The 24,342-nt window shown below is 53.6% G+C and overlaps 1 protein-coding gene across 6 annotated transcripts in view; it reads left to right on the top strand.

The window, feature by feature from the left end:
- foxn2a (forkhead box N2a) overlaps positions 1-24,342 on the top strand; it is a 30,062-nt gene extending 5,720 nt beyond the window's left edge. For 2 of the 6 annotated variants that reach the window (XM_035400313.1, XM_035400314.1), the window contains exons 2-6: positions 12,936-13,549; positions 15,835-15,959; positions 16,267-16,322; positions 17,347-17,415; positions 19,362-24,342. In XM_035400313.1, the coding sequence (XP_035256204.1) occupies positions 12,950-13,549; positions 15,835-15,959; positions 16,267-16,322; positions 17,347-17,415; positions 19,362-19,795 (1,284 nt within the window). In that variant the 5' untranslated portion in view covers positions 12,936-12,949 and the 3' untranslated portion in view covers positions 19,796-24,342. Of the gene's footprint in view, positions 1-11,755; positions 11,943-11,972; positions 12,111-12,130; positions 12,356-12,935; positions 13,550-15,834; positions 15,960-16,266; positions 16,323-17,346; positions 17,416-19,361 lie in introns of those variants that run through there. The other 4 variants (XM_035400311.1, XM_035400315.1, XM_035400316.1 and 1 more) reach the window with 4 other exon arrangements.

Here is a 24,342-nt window from a genome sequence, read left to right as displayed (position 1 = left end):
AAACGGGCAGCGCTGGGGCCTCTCCCTCGGTCCCCGGCCCGGCCCCTGTTGTCGCCCAGTGTAATTATCGGGGCTTTGTTTAGCTTGCTTCGCGTCGACTTCTCTTCATAACGATTCCAGCCGCGCTCATTTTTCATCTCCCGCCCTCCCCTCTCTGGCCCTGAGCAATAGACCAGGAGGCGGGACGTCCCCAGGAGACCATAATGCTTTAGTTGTCTTGGTTACGTGACATCAGAGCGTGGTAATCAAATATAGGAGGCTGCTCTGAATTTGGGTTGCAAATGTGCTCTCTTCTCCGTCTGGGGAGCATCCCCCCCTCTTACTGTCACAACTTTACGGCTCACAACTCTCCCCTCCCTGCTCACACTGTTACCCATATTACCACCGTGACCTGTGTGTGTGTGTGTGTGCGTGTGTGTGTGTACGCGTGCACGTGTGTGCATGCATGCTTTACTACTGTTTTTGTTTTGTGCGCGTGAGTGACTGAGTTTTTTATTTTGACTGTAAGCCCATGTGTATTCAAGCATGCCGTTTCTGTATGGTGATGTATACACGTGTGGGTCTGCTGTTGGGACTAATGTTTGTGTGTGTTTTGAGTGTGTGAGAGACTGTGTGACTGGTGAGTGTGTTGGTGCATGTGTTTGCGTGTGTGCGCATGTGTGCGCGTGTGTGCGTGTGTGTAGTTGGTGTGTGTGTTCAGTGTGTGTGTGTGTATGGGTAATAGAGGGTGTGTGTGTGTAGTGTGTGTGTGTGTGTGTATGGGTAATCGAGGGTGTGTGTGTGTATGTAGCGTGTGTGTGTGTGGGTAATATAGGGTGTGTGTGCGTAGTGTGTGTGTATAGGTAATAGAGGGTGTGTGTTTGTGTGTGTGTATGGGTAATAGAGGGTGTGTGTGCGTAGTGTGTGTGTGGGTAATAGAGGGTGTGTGTGCGTAATGTGTGTGTGTGTGTATGGGTAATAGAGGGTGTGTGTGTGTGTGTGGGTAATAGAGGGTGTGTGTGTGTGTGTGTGTGTGTGAGTGAGTGTATGTGTGTTTGTGTGTGTGGGTAATAGAGGGTGTGTGTGTGTGTGTGTGTGGGGGTAACAGTGTGTGTGTGTGTGCGCGTAGTGTGTGTGTGTGTGTGTGTAATAGAGGGTGTGTGTGTGTGTGTGTCTGTGAGTGTGAGCGCGTTGTCCCATTGTGGCGCCTGTCAGTCGGCTCAGTGTGGAGCTCCATATCTCAGAATTGGTCACAGTCTCGGCCGCTGCGCAGCGAGTTTGAACCCCCCCCCCCCCCCGCTCCTCGCTCCCCGCTCCTCTCCCTGGCCTGTGTGTGGGGTGCGGGGGGGTGTCTGAGCCGTGTTTTGGGCGGGCGCTCTGCCGTTGGAGCCTCTCCCCAGTGAAAGCCGCGGTGATGGCGGTGCAGCGCTGGTGTGGGAGCAGGGCCGCCCCGCGCCCCGTGTCACGCTCAACAATGGCCCCTTGTGCGCGCCGGCCCTCCTGAATAAACGCGGTTTGTTTAATTGAGATGGCGGTGTGACAGACACGCAGGCCGCAGACTGCGCTGGGCTGACCCGGATCGTGCGGGTGGAGGGAGCCGGGGGCGAGTGGGCGGGGGGGGGTGCAGCGTGTGGGACAGAAGACCCCATTCTCCCCCGCTGGGGCGGTGAAGGTTCCGCAGGGGGCGCTGTGGAACTGAGCTCTCTCCCGCCCAGCCTCATACCCCCCTGGCCCAATCAGAGCGTTCACCCCCCCCCCCCCCCCCCCAACAAGACCCCCGGCTCTCCCCTTTCCCCCCCTCACCCCCGAGAGCGTGGGCGTCCGCCGCCCTGCTCATGAATATTCATGAGTTATTCACAAGCGCTCTGGCCTGGGATTTGTTTTCCTCCTGTTTTTTTTGGGGTTGGGGTGGGGTGGGGTGGGGTGGGGGGGGGGGGCAGGGGGGCCGTTAGTCTGTAAGGATCCTACACAGGCCAAAAGAGATTAGAATCAGATCCCCATTCGTAACTCACCGCTGGCTTAGCGTAGGCTACGCGTTAGCGCCTGCTTTCACCTGATTCGCCCTGGCGGAGCAGCGCTGGGGGAGGTGGGCCGCGTTCAGTGTCAGACATCTCATTAGGGAATAAGCCGTCTGGACCAACACTGTCATTTGTGTCTTACAGCCCTTTAAACTGCGCTTTGCGTGGCTGTTTGCATCCGCTGCAGATGAAACGGTTCCATATGCGCATCGCGTTCTTTCCCTTCTTGCTTCGAGAAGTCCGTAGTTGTAGACCAAGAAATCACAAACGGGCTTGGGCCTCAGGTTCGAGGTTAAGGATTAACTTCAGTAAAGAGCTCACTTATGTCACCGTTTGGGTCCGTTGAGTTTGCTTTGGTGTTGGTGGCGCACGCCTGCTTAATTAAGCACTGTAATCATTTTTAAAACTTATGAGATTACCAAAGACGACTTTTCTGTAGAGGAGGGGGGAGAATCAGAGACTGCCCTGCTGAAGCGGAGCTGGGCTGCGTTTGAGGTTAAGAGCTAGCTGTCCAGCGCTAGCGACCGTTCATTCTGCAGCCCCTCTCTCAGACGCGCCCCTCTGAGGAGCGTAAAGGAAAAGGAAACGCGGCTTTCGAACGGCACGTTCCTTATTAAACGCTCATTTCTGCACCGCAGAGTTCACATTTGAGTTGTAGGCTATATGTCATCTGCCTTTTTAAAATTTAGCTGGAAAAAGGGATTACACTTTTGAAAAGTAAACTTGGAGAAGGGGCTTAGTTGGATATAACACACACACACACACACACACACACACACACACACAAAACACAAACGCGTGCATCTGCGGATCCACAGTATGTGACTTCCTGTTTTAGGCATGCCTCCACGTATCAGTGTGTTAAATAGCCGCTGCATTTACTCCTGGGCTGCTCTGCGTGCTGATTAAAGGTGTGACCTGTGAGCCGAACCATTCGCCCCAGGTGCAGATCCTCAGCCCCTGAATGGTGATGTCAGGGGAAGCTCAGAAGAGATACAAAGGGTTTGTAACCCTTGTGAAATGCGCTGAAAGGACACTGGCACAGTTTACACGGGTAAATTACTGGTTCAGTGACAGCCAGCCCGGGTGTCCAATGTCACTTGCACTCCCAGCTGAAAGACACACCTGGCAGGTGATTGTGGGCGGGGCTAGGGGCGGGGCGACGGCGGGAGAAGCCTTTGTTTGCTGCTGGCTCCTCCCAGAGGGCTGGCTCCCTGCCCTCCCCTGAGGAGGCGCTGGAGCAGACAGCGTGAAGGTGTTCAGGCAGGTGGGCGGGTGTTCGGGCGGGCAGCCCGTTCCGATGCAGTTCGTCGCTACTTCCCCTTTTTTTTTTCTCCCTCTAAGTCGACACGTTGCCGTGGCAGCAGCGCACCAGTCAGCTGCGGGGTGGCCACGCGGGAAGCCCCGCCGTGCCCGCTCTGCCACTTACCGGTCCTGGCGTAACCTCCGCCCACTCAAAACCTCCCTTTCACACGGCAGAGCTCGCTCACTTTCAGGAGCCGTCACGGCTTCAGTCTCCGCAGGGTGTTTTAATGCTTTATTTCTGGTTTTATTTTTCTCTTTTTCTGCTCGCAGTGGGCCATTTTAATCATGAGCGCGCCTCATGGGGCCGTCCCCTCACCCTTAGCCCTTTTCTGTGGAAATGTAAAAGCGGTGTTCTTAAGAAGCGGTGTGGAGGTAACGCGTGGCAGTTAAAGGAAGTTACTGGCTCCTGTGTGTGGGGCGGGTTTGCCGTTAAAAAGCCTCAGCTGACCTTAAAACACGGCTGCAGCGTGGCCGCTGAGCCTGCTGTGGGCAGATAAGTCTTAGCTGTGTTTAATGGCTGTGCAGGACCCTGTGTGTATGGCACAGGGGTTACTGAAGAGCAGCTCTGTCAGGGCCCTGTGTGTAAGGCACAGGGGTTACAGAAGAGCAGCTCTGTCAGGGCCCTGTGTGTATGGCACAGGGGTTACAGAAGAGCAGCTCTGTCAGGGCCCTGTGTGTATGGCACAGGGGTTACAGAAGAGCAGCTCTGTCAGACAGTGGGCCCACGTGCACACGGGCACTTCTGCTTTCTAAAATCTGCCCCGTTCATCAGTTTGGGTTATAAGTGTTTCTTCTGTTTCAGTATGTCAGCAACTGACCATGCGCTTAATATTGAACTTACACATGCATGCACACACACACACACACACACACAAACACAGACACAAACAAACACACACACAAATACAGACAGACAGACACAGACACACACACACACACTGTTCTGGGTCCTGTTCAGTGCAGGCTCATATGGAAGATTTGAGACATGCAGCAAGCCCTTAGTGAAATACTCTTATTCTAAAGCGTAGTACTTCTACTCCCGTAGAATTCCATGGTACAGCAGATCAGCCACAACTGAACTGTCCCCAGTTCCTACATTTTCCAGTTCTAATACGTGTATGGTTCTGAACTTTAATAACAGTCATTTAATACATTTCTATTAATTATATATCTGTCCATGTAAAATGTGTTATGAAATTTAAAATGTGAGTCAGTGATGATGGGGACATGTCTGAGACTTCAGCCTCACCCGTTTGGGACAAAGACACCGTGCTACTGCTTCGTTCTTAGGGCCTGCGTGTCAACTTCCTTCTTTTCCTCAATTCTTTTTTTTTTCTTTCTGGTACGACAAACTTCCTCCAGATATGCTAAGTGAGCGCGGGCCGCCGGGCCCCGGTAGGAGGCTCTGAAAGGCCCCTGGAGCAGGAACAGCCGCTCCTTTGTCTGAGCGGGAGCCGTTTGGGCAACAGCGGGGCCTTCATTTAACACGGCCCTCCTGGCTGCGTTCTTCTTTCAGGATCCGTGGTGTACCACTTCCTGTTTCAGACGCGGTTCTGTGTATCAGTATCAGTCGCGTACGCGTCACGCCCATGTTTTGGGTCACAGAGTTACTGGATCTGTGGGGAACACTTGGCACGTGATTTTGCAGAACGGATTTCATGTTTCCTCAATGTAAGTGAGATGACCGTTAATCTCCCCGTGCACCCTAACAGTGGCACGTGACAGTCCCCGTGACGTTAGCGTCGGTCTGACCTAAATAAGATCCGGCGGTGTCTTCCGTACGGTGCCAGGCGGATTTCAGCCGGGAGCACCTTAACACCGAAAAAGCACCGACGGTGGCGGGTGGCGGATGGCGGGTGGGGGTTGGGGAGGGAGAACGTGGCAGAGTACTCCATGCAGCCCCGTCCAGCGCATTGGCCAGGCTGGGATTCTGTTAGCGTTGACTCTGCCGCGCGGCTCAAGTCCATCGCTCTGTCATTTGTTTGCTGATGGCGCCGTTATCGCCTAATGAAATAATGGGCCGCTTTAATCACAAGTGGGTTGATGCCGCAGTGTCACCGCTGCAGCGGTCAGGGGCCGAGAGCCCCGCGCTTCTGGCTGCAGGCTGCGGCCGCAGCCCCTGCCGCAGCCACCCGGAGCCATGCGCCGTCGCGCATGCGCATTTTATATGTCACTGTTGCACTCGAACCTCGTCAAGATTATCAGAAGGAAGGAAAATGGGTTTCTTTAGAGCTGGGCATGTAGTCGACCTAGCTGAAGCTTAGCCTGGAGTGGGTGATGTTCTGTCCTATACGGAGTGGGTGATGTACTGTCCTATACGGAGTGGGTGATGTTCTGTCCTATACGAAGTGGGTGATGTACTGTCCTATATGGAGTGGGTGATGTACTGTCCTATATGGAGTGGGTGATGTACTGTCCTATATGGAGTGGGTGATGTACTGTCCTATACGGAGTGGGTGATGTACTGTCCTATATGGAGTGGGTGATGTGCGGTCTTCACATCGCCAGTCTTACATGACCAGCTTCAATTTTCTGGTTATATATTTTTGACCGCCTGTTTACATCTACTTTTTAAAGTGATCCGTATCCGATACCAGTGTTAACTCGGTTTACACTTGAAACAACCCGCATGCGTTTGGTTTGGTTACCGATACGAAAGTAAACAACCATGCTACCACAGCCATATGGCCATCTACCAGGCGGTGTGAACATAGCCTTATATGGAGTGGGTGATGCACGGTCTTATATGGGAGTGGGTGATGTACAGCTTATTCTACCACATCCTGGTAGAATTCGAGTTCAGGTTTGTAGTTTGATTGGCTTGATTCATTTAGCTTGTTTGTGCTCTTTTACTTGCACGTGCTGGTGTGATGCAACAAGGAATGACAAATTCTCCTGTTCAGTGTTACACCTGGTGAGTGAATTGTACATCATTCTGTCATAGTACCCTTCGATATAAAAGGGTACTATTTTGTGACTTAATATATAAATACAGGGTTTATGAATGTAATGCGCATGGTGGCCTGGTCTTTTTCAGTTCACGTTGGCACCCTGTTATTACTCCAGGGCCTGCCACTTTCCATAAGAGCTCCTCGAAATCTCTTCAGGCCCTCTGCTGCCTGGTGAACGGCGGCCGACGGGGAACGGGGCCTTCCCCTCGCATCAGGGTCAGGGCCAGGGCCGAACTCCGTTCTCCCGGGGCCCCTCAGCGCAGGTGCCCCCGGACTGGCGCTCCGCACCCCACACACACTGACACAGTCACCCGCACAGCCAGAGCGCAGTCTCATAAGCAATAACAGACATGAAGTTTATGCCGTTATTGGTCCTTTTCTGCACTGTAACAGCCTTCCGTCCGATAGTTAATTGTAGCAGTATTGTTGAAGGTGTACTAGTGGATCTGTAATTGCATTGACAATTTTTGTCTTTTTTCGAAACAGATTATTTTGTGCATTATTAGTAGTGTGTACAAAAAATGTTTGTGAATCTCATTTGTGTGACCTTCAGTATTATTTATTTAATGATTTATGAGACAATAATAACCCCAATGGGTGCACAAGAGGAATTATTTTTGGGTTCAGGAAGCTAGTCTGTTTTTTAATCAGACACCACTGATTATCCCAGAGCACAGAAATGCATTGTTGTCATGGTTATTGTAATATGTTGATTTGAACATACATTCAGACTGACAGACACTGGAGGGTCACAGTCTCTCACCTGTAGTTCTGGTCCTTCCCCACGTGGACCTGGGGACCTGGCACATTGGCTTCTCGTACTTCATGTAGTACGGTTTGGCTTGCACTGGGGGGCTCTCACGGTGAGCTGTAAACTGGTGACCATGGGATTTGAACTGTGAACCCCCCCCCCCCCAGTCCATTGCCCCGACCCCCCCCCCCCCCCCCCCAAATCCACTCACTCGCTCTTCTCCATCTCCTGCCATTGCTTTCCCCTGCATATTGAACCACTCTCCTTCTGCGTCCTGAATTATTGATCACCGGCATTTGCTGGAACTCAGGATAATTTACCCCCCACCTCACCCTCTACGCCAGCGTCTGCCTTTTCCTGCGTGGGGCTGTAGGTTGGGAAAAGAGCAGAAGCGGGGGCGTCCTGCAAAGGATTGTGGGACAGTTCACCTCAGACACAGGCTGTGTGTGGAGACCGGTGACTGAACTTTATTGCGCACAATCACTTGTGTCTTGTAAAGATTAATCTTTTGCAGGAGCCGCGTATTGAACCTTGGAAAATGGACGGAGTTGGCGTGTACACAGGGCGGAATGGCTTTCTGATGGCCGTGCTGAAGTAATGGTGCACTGACTGAAGCAGCGCTGTTGTCTGTGCTGTTTTGTGTACGTTAAAAACAGCGGGGCGAGCCAGAGGCGTCAGTGCAGCGGAGGGCTGAGAGCCGTCCTCACTCCCCGCTCCCCCGCCGTGCCCACCTGCTGCAGGTGTGCGGGACGCTGTTTACAGGAAACACACGCCTTGTGTAAGACTGCTCCGAGCTGGGGGGGAGGGGGGTTTCCTGAGTTACTGGGCCATGTCCGCGACGTCACGGCCTTTCGATTGGCTCTGCTCTGTGGGAGAATGAGAACAGCGTCCGAAATAAACCTGCCTCCCCCGCTCTGGCTGCCCCCTTCAGAGCAGAGGGCGGGGCGAGTGCGGGAAGCCGGGGGTGTGGAGTTCACCTGCCGCTGTTCGGCAGGGTGAGTCACCAGGACCGAGGCGTGCGACACACCTGTGTGTGATTAGGGACGGGTGCGGGCTGGCCTGAGGGGGAGAGTCAGTTTAGCTGTGTGCGCTTGTGCATGCACACGCTTAATGGACACCTGACACACACAAACCTGCTTTCCCAATCTGCTCAGAGCCCCGTGCAGCCTTGTCTTACTGAAGAAGACGTTCTCTGTGCTCTTCCCTTTGAACGTCCAGCGTCTGCGTGTGTGTACGTGTGTGTGTCTGTGTCTTAGTCGGTCAGTGTGTGTGTGTGTGTGCACGTGCGTGCGTGTGTGAGTGGCTGTGTGCGTGGGTTTGCGCATGCGTGCTTGTGTGTGTGTGCGGGTGCAGGTGTGTGTGTGTGTGTGCACGTGCATGCGTGTGAGTGTCTGTGGGTGCAGGTGTGTGTGTGTGTGTGTGTGTGTGTGTGGGTGGGTGGGTGCAGGTGTGTGTGTTTGTGTGTGCATGTGTGTGTGTGTCTGTGGGTGCAGGTGTGTGTGTGTGTGTGTGGTAATGAGAGTCTGGTTTTAGCGCTTAGTGCTGGCCTCAGCAGTTTGTGTGTATCGATCCCCTGCATTAGAGGCACTCCTCATGATCAGGGGAGGAGTCTCGTCCTTCACGGCGCTGGATGCCGTGGCAACGGCGCGCGGAGCGGAGGGGCGTCACGCGGTTTTATCTGGCGGAGGCGTCGCCTCTTCCCAAACGCCGCGGCCGGAACCGGGCGCTGAGGACGGAGCTCTGCTCATGTGAGGCTTCGTTCCGGGTGGGAGGGGTGTGGCTCCCTCTCCAGCCTCACCCTATGAAGCCCTTTGATGTTGAGTCACACTGTACACTTAAGTCGCTAAAAACACTGCCTGTGTACCGGTCCCACATTCCTCAGCGGTGCACCTGTACAGCTGGGGGGGGGCATCCTGGCACCTGTCTGAGCCTGCTGCGCTGTGTCTCCTGTGGAGGGGAGGAGGGGCCGCCGTGCGTGGGGGGGGGGGGGCCGCAGCAGCACTGCTCAGGCAGCGTGAGCATTACCCCCCTGCCCCCCACAGCGCCCTCCCCCCCCCCATCCCCCAGCCCTTTCCCCCGCTCTCCGGTCCCTCCTGAGCGCGCCCCATTCAGGCCCGTCTCCCGCTCCAGCTCCCGGCTGCGACGCCTTTGATGGTGGCGGCGATAATGGTAACGGTATTTACGGCGATAATGGTCAGGGTGTGTCCCGCATAGACGGGGGACGAGACCAGGAACACTGGAGAACAAATGGAACTACAAGACTGTGGGGATGTTAGTGCTGTTGACATTTAAAGGAGATCTCATGTTCACACCAGCATACATGTGCATGATTAGCCATGCCTGTACTGGCCACATGCATTGGCCACATTTAACCCCAGAATAGCATCATACTGCACTCAGACATAATGCTTGTGTACTCTGCTTTATGGATACATAATGTGTTTAGGGCCTTGCACCATTGTTTATATATTATACACTTGTTGTGTGTGCTGCTGAAAGGCACATTCACCCCATGAGGACTAATAAGGCTTCCATTCAGGAGGCACGTGTGGAGACATTTGTTTTAATTAGGCAGCTCGCCTGTTTATCCCTGCACCTCGCGCTAACGCACGCTCGTCACGGTCCAGGAGTACCTGCTCCTGGCCTCATTCGCCTTTTTCGGGTTATGAGTTCCGTGTTGACGTCACCTTGGTGGCTGTTCCGCGTGGAGCCTCGGCTGGTCGAGCGTCTCCACCGCTGAAGCTCCTGCTGGACGGGCCCAAACCATCGCCCTTCTTTCAGATTAACTGCGGTCTGGTCTTCTAGCCACGCTAACCGTAATTACAGGCAGCTAGTCCTAGCCACACCGTCATACCTGTGCAGATGCACCAGCTTTCAGTGTACATGTGCCCAGGCGTCTCCACCGCTGTGACCACTCGCTGCTAGGTGTGTGTACAGTAGGTAGTTGGTTAATTCAACTCCCATTAGTTGAATTTATCAGTAGAAGGTTTGATGGGCAGATGGTATATGGAACCTAATCAGTAGATGGTATATGGATCCCATAACCTTCCTTCCTTGGAATCGAATGCTTGCTGAGGTACTGCTTCTAGCCCCCTGTCCTTCACCATGTTTATTGTCCGGCCATTTAATGCAAACCAGACTGCAGTGAAGTTGTTAAGTGGTGTTCTTTTCAGTGCACTCTGTGCTGCTGACTTGCATTACTTTGCATTACATTACACTTATTTAGCAGACGCTTTTATCCAAAGTGCATATCGTGGTCATTGGAACGACTGCAAAACACAGGTTCGATAAGGTACAATACTCATTTCCTACAGTTATTTATAGCCAAGCACACCGTTCGGTTCACGCAGTGACTTGAACCCCTGAGTCATTTTCTGAACGGTATGTGTCACCGGTGTGGCTGACTCAGATTGGCTGTTGGAAGCTTGCTGTGAGCGGATGCTTTGCTTGCAGGTGGTACTGTGAAGGAGTCACGATAAAGCTGTTCACAGTGCAGGCAGTGTGCCTTGTGTTTTATGGTCACGTTTCTGTCCGCATTCAACATGAAGCCAAAATGTCCGTACAGGTTCCCTTTGAGGGATGGGATATCCATACATTTTCAGATGCTTGTACATTTAACGACTTCGGTTTTGATCATTTTTGACTTTATCCTTTGTCCCGGATAACAGCATCTACTTGACCTATTTAAAATACTAAAACTACATTTTAAAAGACTGATACATTTTAGTCAATCGGTACAGCAGATATCAGCAAACATAGCTTTGCAGCTAGGCTATGTGAAATGTCCTCCAGTGCGAATATATACAAGCATGCATAATCCTGAGGAGGATTGTGACTGCCATTGTACTTGAGGCCAAACGCTTAGTCTGGGTGTTGTTTTGGGAGAGGTATTAGTCTCCGTGGGACAGGTAAGAGTGGTTTTAAGTCCCTGTTCTGGCCCCGGTCCGTTCTGGCCCCGGTCCGTTCTGGCCCCGGTCCGTTCAGGCCCCGGTCCGTTCAGGCCCCGGTCCGTTCTGGCCCCGGGTTCTCCCGAGCAGGAAGCCGGGTTTGTATTAGCGTTGGGGCTTTAGCGGTAGCTCTGCTTTAACGCAGCAGGGCAGCTCTCTCCCCGGCTGACATCTCCGATTGGTCCACTTTCCTCAGAGCGACCATCGCAGGCTGAAGATGGCTTGTTTATGAATTGACTTCCTGTGCGATTCTGCGGCTCCTCGCTCCTGGGGAGCCCCCGTCTAATCTGGGGGCCTGTAGGGTGTAAATTAAAGAGAGATGCCGTTAGGGGTCCCCTGTTATCTCGGGTGAGACCCCTGTGAACTCTCCTCGCCCCCTCCCCCGCTCTGCAGAACTTCCTCTTCCCTCCGAGCATTCCATAGGAGCTCCTCAGTGCTGCTGTTGGTTGAGGAAGCCAGGAATGATGGGAATTGCACTGGAAGTCTAATCATCATCATCGCCTCCTGTGTGTTTGTGTGTGTGTGTGCGTGTGTGTTTGTGTGTGCGTGTCTATATGTGTGTGTGTGTGTGTGTGTGTGTGTGTGTGTGTGTATGTGTGTTGTGGGTTCCTGTCCCTCACCCTCCCCCCCCCCCCCCCCCCCAGCTATAGTCTGCATGCTCTCTGTTCCTCCATGTTCTTCTCTTATCTCAGTCCGCCTCCACTGTAGCCCGAGTTTGACCCATTTTTCTCTGGAACGACAGCAGCGGAGCGACGTTGACAGATGACGAGCTGCCCCCGCCCCGGGCCCCTCCCCCCACCCACCGCAGCCTGGTGCGCGCGGGCACCCATCGCTCGCCGCGGCGCGGGGGCGGCCGGTGGCAGGAATTTCCCCTCGCTCCTCTTTGTTTTGAGGATTTTTTTATTTAATGAAAATGACAGCGGGGTTGTCATGGTGACATGGGAACATGCGGTAAAGCCTGTTCCGAGCAGGGAGGGAGCGGTGCGTTTCGGTGAGTCGCTCGGCGCGCTGTCCGCTGCTGAGGCGCCGCGTAACAACCTGCCAGTATCACTACGGCACGCTAACAACAGGCCGCTGCAGCGTCCCTGAGACATTAATAACATGGTTTGAGTTTGTTGGGTAGACTGTACTGGTGCTGTGTGGTGTGAAGGGCTTCTCGGTGAGTCAGTGAACGGCGGTGTGTGGTGTTTTTTGGAGCCGGCAGGGTGTTAAGTGTTTGTCTGTCTGTCCGTCTGAAGAGGCTTTCTGTCTCTCTGATGGAGCTCCGCCACCAGACGCGCTGCCGGAGAGAGACTGAGGAGCCCTAATTGTATTTATCCAGTTCTGTTGATGGCTGTTTGTGTGTATTAAGGGCACATTAATAATTGAGTGAAGCAAGCTGTAGCTGGAGTGGTGAGTCAGCCGGTGAGTCATAACTCAGGTCTAACAGGCCTTTCCAAAAGTGCGGCGTGATTCAGAGCGGGGAGAGCGGCACTGTGGGGGGGGGGGGGTGTCGAATCGGAGCGGTTCCGCGATGGCGCTCTCGGCTAACGAGCGGCCCGGTCGCGTCTCGAGGCCGGTGGGCGCGGAGGGACGGGAGACGGGAGCCGTATCGGGGGCAGCTGAGTGCCACTCGTCTGTGGATCTGGAGAGGGGGGGAGGAGAGTCTCGTTAATCACTCTGAGTAGAGGAGGCGGGGGGTGGAGGGGTGGGGGGGGGGGGTTTCCGTTGCTGAGGAGTCCACTGTGAGTGGAGCTCTCTCTTCCTCCTCTCTTATTAAATTGGGGTCATTATGCTGTTTTCTAGTCCTTTCAGAAGAGAACGTGAAGTGATGTTCTGCAGTGGTTGTTTTTCTGCTGTGAAATATACTTATCGTATTTAAAAAAAAAAAAAAAAACGTATTAGCCATATACTTTATGGTACAGGTTTCAGTCTTTATTTACTTATTTATTTATTTATTTATTTATTTATTCTATTCCCTTCTATCCCCCCCCCCCCCCCGCAGACCCCCCTGGTTTGATGGGTCCGATAATCGGGATGTCGCCGGATAAGAAAGCGGAATCCCCGGGTGTGCAGGACGAGCGGGCGGGGCTGAGGGGCGCGTGCGGGGCGGGGACCCTGCCCGAGGCGGAGAGCGCCGCCAGCCCCCGGGCCACCAGCCTGGACCGCACGGGCGGGGCCGCCGAGGACGAGGAGCTCACCAACCTCAACTGGCTCCACGAGAACCTGCTGCAGAACTTCACCCTGGGGGGCCCGGAGGCCCAGCCCAGCGGCAGCCCCTTCTTCGACATCGAGGGCGACGGCGGCACCCCCCACGCCTTCTCCTCCCTGTCCTCCGGCTCTTCCTCCTCCACCTCCCCCTCCTCCTCGTCCCTGCTGGGCGGGCGGGGCGGGGAGAAGGACTCTCTCAAGGCCAAGCCCCCGTTCTCCTTCTCCCTGCTCATCTACATGGCCATCGAGCAGTCGCCCAGCAAGTCCCTCCCGGTCAAGGACATCTACGGCTGGATCTTGGAGCACTTCCCTTACTTCTCTAGCGCCCCCACTGGCTGGAAGAACTCGGTGCGCCACAACCTGTCCCTGAACAAATGCTTCCGCAAGGTGGAGAGGAGTCTTGGCAAGGTGAGTGATCGCAAACCTGAGGGACACATCTGTCTTATTGCCGTTGTAACTGGCGGAAAGCCAGTAGATCCTGTTTGTAGGTGCAGTTGGGGTGTAGTCTTGTGTGTTCTGTGTGTTTTGATAGCAGTGCAGTTTCTCACTGACATGTGTTTCTGCCCCAGGCTGGTAATGAACACAGACCTCTATCTCCCCTGGACCCTTCTGCATAGTGCTGGACCTTACTCAAGGTCACAGCAAAACACACGCACACACACACACACACACACCGTGTACACAAGGACACTTTGGGATGGCAGCACTAGCAGGTCAGGGGAGGGGGTCTAGTTTGGCACTCTGGGCAGCTGGATGTCTGTCTGTCTGTCCTGTCTATCCTGTCTGTTTGGAGGCGTGAGCTGGATTTGGGGCAGGTGTGCTGCTGGATGGAGGGCTGCAGGCACATTATAAAGGCTCAGCAGAACATGGGGTCACATGGCGGAGGTCACGTGATCACGGAGGGGGTGGCGGCTTCATGTCCGAGCCCATGTCCGATGAGTGCAGAACCGCGCCACACAGGCGCTCGGTCAGAGAGAGAGAGAGAGACCAGCACTGGTTTCCAATGACACAGCCTGGTTTCTGTTGCCATGGTGACATTTCCTCCTTCCTGTTTATGAGTGGGGCTGGTAATCTGAGTCAAGGTTATATTCCTCCTAGACAGAGGCTAGAGAGGAACCCTGAGAGTGAAAACAGAAGAATATTTACTGCACACTAACACACTCAGTCACACGCACACGCACACGCACACACTTGCACTCACACTCACACACAAACACACTAGCATAACGCTCACACGCTCACATACTAAAGCATGCATGTGTGCACACACCCTTCACACGTACACACACTTGCACTCAGACACACATACACACGCGCGCACTCGTACATATGCACACACATACTCACATGCACATGTGCACACACACACACGCACATAACCTATACACACTGCACCCACCTATGGACACATACCAATTACCCACTGCACTCACACGCAAACACATACGGACATGCACACATATGCAGTTGTGCATGCACATGTCCACACACACACACACACACACACACAGACAGACAGACAGACAGACAGACAGACAGACAGACAGACAGACAGACAGACAGACAGACAGACAGACAGACAGACAGACAGACAGACAGACAGACAGACAGACAGACAGACAGACACACAGACAGACAGACAGACAGACACACACACACACACACACACACACACAGACAGACACACAAACACACCCGGTACACACATGCGCACAGCTCACACTGCGCATACGTACGAGCGCCCTGGTTTCTCACTGCGCTGCCTGACTGCAGAACTGTGTCACACTCTCTTTACAGTTTTGCAAACGGCGTCAGCTGTTAGCGGGTCTGTGTTTGCAGGCGCGTGGGGAGCGGACCCCAGGAAGTGACGGCGTGCTGTTTGAGCGTAAAAGCCGCCTGGAGACGCGCCGCGGCGTCCCGCGCGGTCCTACCTGCAGCACACTGCGCCAAATTTAGGAAGAGCGACGGCTCGCACCTTCCACAGCTGCGTCCCACGATGCCCCTCTCTCCGCCGCGCTGACAAATCGGCGGTTATTTTTACCGGCCAGCCTATCGGAGACGAGACGTCGACCTTGTGACCAGACTCCCCGAGGACCTGCGACCCTTCTCTAGAAAGCTCTTCAAACAGACTTTTTTTGTTTTTTAAACAAACTTGCGCTTATTCCCCGAGCTTTTTAATTGAAAATGACAGGCCAGGCGTCAAGGCGATGACTAATTTCAGGCGAACGCCAGCTCTTTATTAATAGCTGCCATGTTGGAGTTAGCGCCAGCGTGTCACCCCAAATTGCGTTTCTCAATTGCGCAGCTGAAACTTTTCTCCCCCGATTTAGTAAGAGCGCTCGTGTCCCCTGAGTCGGCCCTGTCCCGCCCACGCTCGCCCTGCTGCTGACGCCAGTGCAGGCCACGCAGTACCACAGGAGAGCTAGCGCCAGCCGCAGGAGAGCTGTCTATTTCTCAACAGCAACAGCTGGTGGCCTGTCAGTGCCTGGTGGGCCTTGTCCTCAGCTGAAAATGTGGTTTCTCCCCCCCCAGCCTTAAAGTGAAGAACGTGCCGGTAGCTGGCCCCTGACGCGGGTGTTTGTTCGTTGAGTGGGAGCCCTTAGCAGGATGGCGCGGGTGGGCGGGCGGACAGCATTGAGCAGCAGCCTGTGAGTTTTTGACCGTGTCCCCCCCACCCCCTTCCCCCTCCCCAGGCCAACGGGAAAGGCTCCCTGTGGTGCGTGGACCCCGAGTACCGGCCCAACCTGATCCAGGCCCTGAAGAAACAGCACTTCCCCACCGCACACGTCTTCTGCACACCGCCCGCCTCCCCGCCCAGGTGAGGCCCCGCCCCCTCCCCGCCCACTCAGGGCCGTACTCCGGAACACGGCGGCGCGTGGTGAAGGAGAGTGTTGGGGAATGTTTGTTGAGGCGTGTTGGGAGGTGGGGACACTCACGCCCAGCAGGGTTGCTCAGGTTCCCACGGTTGACCTGCGCAACTTGTCTTACTGAACAACAAAACACAGTGTAACTTAATAAAGGCACCATGGCTGAGTCTGACCTCTTCCTCTTTCACTGTGGTGTCTCTCTCTCTTCTCTCTCTCCCTCCCTCCTCCCCTCCTTTTTCTTTCTCTCCTGTCTGGCAGTGCCTCCTCCCCTCCGCGCCACCTCTTCCTGCAGGATCAGAGCTGCTCCCTCAAAGGTGAGTGGACCTTCGCACTTTCTCCTCCTTTTGCGCCTCCTCCCTCCATCGGACCAGCGCTCCTCAGGTGCCGAGGAGCAGTCCGTCTGAGGAGGCGTTGGGAGAGCGCGTCGGCCAGCGGGACCCGGGTGAAGCACACGCCGGCTGTGGGAGAAACGAGCGTCCTGAGCACTGACTCACTCTGAGCACTGACGCGCTCTGAGCACAGACTCGCTCTGAGCACTGACTCGCTCTGAGCACTGACTCGCTCTGAGCACAGACGCTCTCTGAGCACTGACGCTCTCTGAGCACTGACTCGCTCTGAGCACTGATTCACTGAGCACTGACGCGTTCTTATTGGAAACGCGTCCGGAGCGCTTCGCGTAATGGGTGCGATTTTGGTTTTAAAGGGTCTGGGTCTCTAAAGAGGCAGAAGCCATGCTTAATGCTTCCATTTCCTGCACAGCGCCCTCAGTCAGCATGTTACTGCGTTTGGGAAAGGTTCCAAGTGCCTCATCTGCTTCATTGCTTTTTTTTTACGAGTTCAACACACCCATACTGCCATCTCCATCTGAAAATCAGCCCCGTGTTCCATCTACTCAGGGTTTGTTCTGCAGGGGTGATTCTATACCGGTGTATAATACTCTTTCTCTTTTGTTCTCTCTTTCCTTCTCTAAGGAAAATAAAAAGGAGGAAATTTGAGAATTGAGTTGCTAAGATTCAGGGTCTAAGGTTTTCTCTCATTCTCTTTGTACCTTCACTCTGCCTTCTCCTCTTTATCCTCCCTGCCTCCCTCCCTCCCTCCCCCTCCATCTGTATCTCTCTCTACATCTCCCCCCCCCCCCCCCCCCCTCTCTCTCTCTCGCCGTCTTGGCTTGGCTATCTTCCGTAACCTTGACTACGGAGTGGGTGGCGCAGAGGTAGTCGCGCGCGGAGCTTGCTCTCCGCCTGGTCCCGGCCTCGTTTGGGGATGAATAATTGAGGTCCCCGGCCCCCCCGCGCCCCGTCCTAACTGACTGCACATGCATGTTCTCTCCTCTTCCAGAGTCTGACATTGACGCGGCCGCTGCCATGATGCTCTTAAACTCCGCCCCCGGGCAGCGGGCGGACCCATGTAAGAGAACGCATTCTCACCCTCCTCCGTTCCCCTGAGCTCTCCCCTCCGGACCTCTGTCCCTCTCTCTCTCAATCCTCCAATCGCCTGTCTGTCCCTCTCTCTCAGTCCTCCAATTGCCTGTCTGTCTCTCTGTCTGTCTGTCTCTCTCTCTCAATCCTCCAATCGCCTGTCTGTCCCTCTCTCTCATTCCTCCAATTGCCTGTCTGTCTCTCTGTCTCTCTCTCCCTCAATCCTCCAATCGCCTGTCCTGCCCCCTTTCCTGTGTCTTGCCCATCTCTCTCGTCCCGCCCTCCCTCTTTCCCAAACCAATCTGCTCACATTGACCTGATTCTGAGAGGCAGGAGTGCCTGGTGCACCCTGCACGTCTAATCCCCACCCCCAGCCCCCACCCCCCCACCCCCCCCTTGGTCTTTTGGTCTTTGGTCTTGTGTGTCTCTGTCAGAAATGCCGCGGTTCAAATTCGTTTACCTGATAGCTGCATTTTTCACTTAATTGAATTGGGAGGGTGGTGTGGGTGAGGTTGGGGCGGGGAGGGGGGGGCGGGGGGTGACCATAATTTTCCACATGACCACAGCTATAATTTGATCATGTACATTTTTTTCCAACATGTATGTTAATCATGTACATTAGCACATCAGATACATTCCACGTCCTTCCAGGCCTGCCCATTTGTTTATTTGCTTAGCAGCCAAACGCTCATATACTGTCCATTTACACGGCTCACCGCATGGGCAGAACAGCAGCACAGCCACGGATTGGAACCTGCAACCTTCAGCTTGCGAGCCCAGTACCTTCATCACTCCTTCATAGCACAGTTATGCATCTCCCAAGAGATGCGGCTTGCCTGGACGTTCTTGCCAAGCAGGCATGGATCGCAGAAAATGCACACACACATACGAATGGCTTGAGCCCTTCTGGGTCTTCCTCGTTCTTCACAAAAGGATTGAAATCACTGCCAGTGTGTAAAGATGTGAGCCGCTCCAGGTCTTACTGGAAGCACTGTTAGTTGTGCTGATAGGAAGCCACATGTTCCCCTCAGTACAGGCGCGCGCTGATGGTAAAACCTGGAATGGATTTGCACCGGGAGTCGCAATCCCATGCCTAGTTGAAGCACAGGCAGTTTGGTCAGAGTTGTTAGTATTGAAGCTTACGGTGGGGTGGGGGGTCATGACCGCAACAGGACCAAGAGAGCGACGGTTTTGGTCACCTGTCGCCGGTCCTCATTAGCCTGGTAACGCTGTAGTCAGTCACAGATCCAGAGTTCTTCTGGCGGGTGGGTTAATGTCTGTTTTCTGAACTTAGCTGAGGGTAATATCAGGCGGGTATCCATGCGTACCTTCCCCTGCGTTGAGCTTCCCCTTTCTGAGCGCGCTCACTGCGCTAACCGCGTGTGATAGCGCCCCCGCCCCCGCCTCCGCCGCTCCGATGCTGAGACTGAGCCCCTCTCACCCCCCTCAGCACCCTCTAATTACCCTAATTAAATTACATACTTTGAGCATCTGATGTGTAGACATTAGTTCTGTTGTAGCTGCTGTCATTACAGCACTGGAACCGCGTCCTAATTGTAATGGATCCTTAATTATTTGCATAAACAAACCCATAACCTTTGGCTGATTGGATTATGAGAATGTATTAATCGCCGATTGTTTGCGTTCTTCTGCATCATGTGAGCAACTCTGATTGGTCCTTTGCGCTGACAGGTCTTTTTCTCGTTTTACACATCTTTCCTTCAATGTCTCTCTCCCTTCACCTCTCTCTTTACCTCCCTCACTCCCATACTGTCTCTCCCCCTCTCCACCTCTTTCTGCTTTCCTTCTTCCCTACCACCCTGTCTTTTCTTCCTCACTTTCTTTCTCTCACACTCCCCTCATTTACTCTCTTCTGACACACTCTCTCCCTCATCTCTCTCTCCCTCTCTCTCTCTCTCTCTCTCTCTCTCTCAGGTGATCCCGACAGTCCGATGGACCTGTCCCGCCCGGACTCGGTCCTGGTGAGCAGCGACCCGAAACAGGACCACAACTACAGCAGCGCCCCCCTGCAGCGCTGCTCCTCCCACTGCAGCTCCTCCTCCCTGTCCTCCCTGGAGGAGGGGGGGCGGTCGGCCCCCCAGGCCCGCCGGGCCGGCAGCGAGGGCTTCCACAGCGACGAGGACTCGGACCCGGGCGAGGAGCGCACCCGCCGGGGCCGGCCGCCGGCCCCCCGCCACCCCGCCCCCGCCAGCGGTCCCCCGGGGAAGAAGGCGCGGCGCGAGGCCAAGCAGGAGGTGGACGAGGAGCTGAAGGAGGCGGCCGGCTCCCTCCTGCACCTGGCCGGGATCCGCACCTGCCTGGAGCTCTCCAAACACGGCGCCAAGAGCAGAAAACTCAGCAGGAAATGAGTGACCCTCACAGCCCCGTGACCCCTGACCCCTGACCCCTGACCCTGTGACCTGGTGCCTCCTCCTGCTCTCCGGTTTAGTGAATCATTGTTTTTTTCTTTTCCTGGGATTTCTTCAGATTAAAAAAAAAAGTTCTTCTCCAAACATGGGAATGTCCCTCCCCTTCACACATGGCAATATTATTCACACAGGAGAACAAAGCCATATTGAGACTTTTGCTACCGGGGGAAACAGAAAAGCAAGAAATAACCACACCTTCACAGAAATAACTGCCAACTTCAATTGGTTATACATCTTGGTGCAATTCAGAATTTTTTTATTGTCAGATGAAAAGACAAAAAAAACCTGTAGGAATTTCATTAATAGAACAGTTGCATGCTTCCTACTCATACACGTGTGTCCACTTCCAGGTGAAATATTTCTACCGAGAATGAGTGCATGTCTGTAACGTACAAACCTAACCTCCTGTAGGCTTACTTGACCTTCCTCCACCATGATGGGAAAAAATTTAAAAAAGAAAAAAAGAAGTTAACACTGTTTTTGAATAGAAGACCCTGGTCTTAAAATACCATACAAAGAGAAATGCAATAATTATTCCAAAACCTTTTTTTGTACAATTCAGTTTTTTTCCTGATGGAACCATGGGGTGCGGATGTGATGATGTTTGGACTTTTGTGATTGCCCCACAAGGATCTGGGAAGCAGGATTGGACAGAGTGGTGGGGGCCAGGGGAGTAGAGAGGTGAACAGCCCCCTCCCTTGCATGTCCGATTACTTGGAGTGTTTTAAGATGACCTGAGGGTATCCGAACAGAACCGGGACTGCAGAACTGACCCCTCCAGTCCAGGGCTGTCATCCCCCCCCCCCCTCCCCTCCATGCGCTTCATCCCTCTCTTCCTGTCTTTCACCGTCAGCGTTATTTCCATCTTGCGTTTTTCTGTATCCGTGTGCAAACTGAGACCGGAATTTGCGGCAGACTTTTGTTTGGGGTTTTTTTTGGGTTTGGGTTCAGATCCTATGCAAGGCTCAGTGCGGTGGTGGGGAGGGGGTAGGTTGTGTGTGGGGGGGGGGTGGCAGTATTTAGCCTGAACGCCCCCCGAGCGAGGACTGTGCCAGTGTTCGTGGGGGTGAGGTGGGGGCACTGCCAGTCTGGCTAATCGAAGGCAGAGGGAACCGGTCCAATAGGAAGCGTTGCTGTGGGAAAGGAAAGACTTTTGCAGCGGCAGGCAGGCGGTAACCCAGCTCACGCACCTTCACCGTCATCTTCATCGCTGTCAGTGACGAGGCGGGCTGGTTACGTCAGCAGCGCCGAGGGGGACCTGCGAACCCTCAGACACGGCGAGAGAAACGCGGTCTGCGCTGACAACTGGAGCGTACGTTAGCCGAGGGAAGCAGTATGCAAATGATCTAAACGGCTCCTGGGCTGGCGCTCTTTACCCAGGGAAATGAGACCAGGAGGAGGGCAGGCCTCGGCACATTACTGACGGGCCTGTTTTACCGCTGCCTTTCAGCGCCCTAGGCTTACCGTCTTCTTTCACATGCGCGTTCTCCGCTAATATTCAAACGCAGAAACGTTTGTAAGGAGAGAGAGGAGGGATGCATGGAGGTGCCTCTCCAGTCTAAGCGAGGGGTGGGGTTGTGCGTCCCCTGGAGGATTCCCAAATTTGGCAGGAAACCGAAGTCGAACAGAAAGGTCTTGACGAGCTGCGTGCTGATTGGCCAGACGGGCCTGCGACAGCCGACCGTGCGTGAAAAGTGTGGAGTGAATAACAGCAAGTGGGAGAATGGGGAGGAATCTGTGAGTGGAGGCCTCCCCTGTCTCTGTCTCTTCCTCCCTTCTTCCTCCGCCTTATTCTGAGACACCTGTGTCTGTGTATTGTGTATATATCTGCCGGGGGCCCCCAGCCGTGCCCGCAGACCTGTGCGTGGCGGTTTACACCCCTCTTGGTGGTGTGACCTGTCAGCACTTGCACAAGACGAACTGAAAGCTAGCGAAGGCAAACCATACAAGCTTCTCACAGGTGTGAAACGTGATTCAAACAGTATCCGCTTGCGTGCCACAAACCATACTGCTGAAATAACATTTCATACACGTGCCATGACTGTGAATATCCAGTGCCACTGAAACACATCGGCCTGGTGCGTATGCAGGCCCTTAGTGACCCCGTGTTATCAGTATTTATTTGGTGAGGGGGGAAAAGTCGGTCTTCCTCAGTCGTCTCTTCGCTGTTTGGGTAGGACCTGGGGTGACGTGCCAGTCGGAGCCTGTTCGATTCCACGCTTCACTGAAGATCAGGTCTAAAATTTAGTAAGACCTGTGCAGTTTACGTTCGAGCCTTGAACCAATCAAAACCGTACACCCACCTGCCAATCAAAATGCAGAAACTGGCGCACAGCCTGTGCTGTTGATTTATTGACGTGTCCGTGTCTGAGAGAGTCCACCTGCGAGAGGACCGCCGGTTTTGGGTCACGGCGCAGTTTGGTCAGGGCCACGGTGTGCCCAGCGTGGGCTGGCCTCTGCCTCTATGCCTCTGTCTCCTTTATTTCTCTCTCTTTCATTCTCAGTCCCTCCTTCCTCCGGCCCACTGAACAGAGCACTGAAGCAGGAAGTGTGTGTGTGTGAGACGTTTCCCTTCGACCACAGATCCGTTCACTGCCAGAGACCGGCATTTCCTCTGATGTGTGTCGGTGATGATGTCAGTGATGATGTCATAATGCTTTGCGGGTTATTTACGGTCATAGGGCCCGTCCCTGCCTTTTTAAGTGGTTCATGAGGAGCGAGTTCCCAGCAGCGTTATTTTAAGGTTTAGGCAGCATGTGACTCATCCACAAATCAGTGCCAAACTGAAAAAAAGATCTTCATTTATTTACACAGAGCCACTTCCTGTTTGGCTCCAGTGTGTGGATGCACCATAGTCTTGTCTTTTAGTCACCCTGGTCCCAAGCATGCTGTAAGGACAGTTGACCAGAGTATACTTTCCGAACGATTTATGTTGATGGACTGCCGTTTCCCATTCTAGTGAAAGGTCAAAAAAATTAGAACATGAAATTGTCTGGATTGCATCAGTGATTAATTTATGCATTAGACAGCGGTTTGTTTTTTTGGTTATTTATATTAGGTCTATTTATATGAAGCAGCCACCGATCACTGCCTTGGTTGTCACGCCTGCGGACGGGAGCGGGCGCATTCTGGAAAACGGCGCTGGATCCGCGAAGCGGTGGCGGCCCGTCGGGAGAGGCGAGCGCAGGGAACAGGCCGTCTGAGCGCCTCCCCTCAGAGCCCGGAGGCGTGGCCTGGAGGCGGCGCTCTCGGCAGCGAGGGCCGTTGGCTGCTGAAGACCGATTAGCCCACCGCGCCCGTCACGGGGGCGCTGATAGCGCGGGGCTAGGCTGCGTCTGGAGATTCTGCCCTTTACAATGCGCCAAGTCTCCCACAGAGCGCCCCCGCCCCCTACAATAACGCACCTATCATAGATACCCCCGCGTTACTCTGGGTGATTACAATAGAGCCAGGATAGACTGTGATATAACTTTACTCGGTGTTCAGCTGTTTTTCCATCGCTTCCTCCAGTTTGCCACCAATCAGCGGACGTGCCACAAACCGTCTCGACCCCGTTTTAGTAACCCAGCTGTGCGTGGTGCTGCTGCTGCGGGCACTGGAGCATGCACGGCGCATGTCTTCAGCACGGACATCCCATCGCAGCCCGCGTCTGCGGCTTAAGACTGCGGCTGGGTAACGTGTGCGTTTTTCTGGGGCTGTGAAGCGCAGAGAGCTTAATAATAGTGCATTAGTGCAGTAATCCCCCCCCCACCCCCCACCCGCCACCACAACGGATGCGCCGTGATGCACAGTTTCCGCGGCTCCCGCCATAGACCGCGAGCAGTTCATCGCGTCTGCTTCTCCCCAATTTCGGTATTTATTACACGCTGGGCCGCAGAAGGCCTGGGCGAAAATTCAGAATGCCAACACTCTACCTGTTTAAGCTAAGATGTAGCAAAATTTTAGGTGGTAGAAGGGTGTTCTGTAGAATTTTTTTTTTTTTTTGTATTATAGGTTTTTTTTTTTATTAAATAAAATTATGTGAGAATCCGGTGAGAAAATTTGGAAAGCAGATTTTTCGTAAGTGTGTGAGAGGGGTATTAATGGGATGTCCACAACAAGGAATCTCTCGCGAGTGTTCGACTAACCAGAGATCCTGTGTCAGAGACAGTATTCACACGGAAACATGTCCGGGCTGGTTTAGTGATAATACAGTTGGTTTATTATATGAGTGATTAAACATTGCAGACAGATTTTTTTAAATGCCATTATTATTATTATTATGATGATGATTATTATTATGACTATTTTTGTCAACAATTTAACTAAAAGCTGCCAATCCAGTATCAGTTTGCGTGAGTTGTCTGCCATGTCTGTTAGACAGACACACCTTTTGGTTTTTTTGTATGCTAACCTCTGTTAATAAAATGTTTATAAAGTTTATTTTCGCCAAAGATATGCAATTGCATTATATATGGTATTACTGAATTAAAGATGCTCTTGTTTTA

The sequence above is a fragment of the Anguilla anguilla genome, chromosome 18 (genome assembly GCF_013347855.1).
Source record: "Anguilla anguilla isolate fAngAng1 chromosome 18, fAngAng1.pri, whole genome shotgun sequence".
Classification (NCBI taxonomy): Eukaryota; Metazoa; Chordata; class Actinopteri; order Anguilliformes; family Anguillidae; genus Anguilla; species Anguilla anguilla.
The sequence above is the reverse complement of the archived record's forward strand: the minus strand, read 5'-3'. Positions and strand labels throughout refer to the sequence as shown.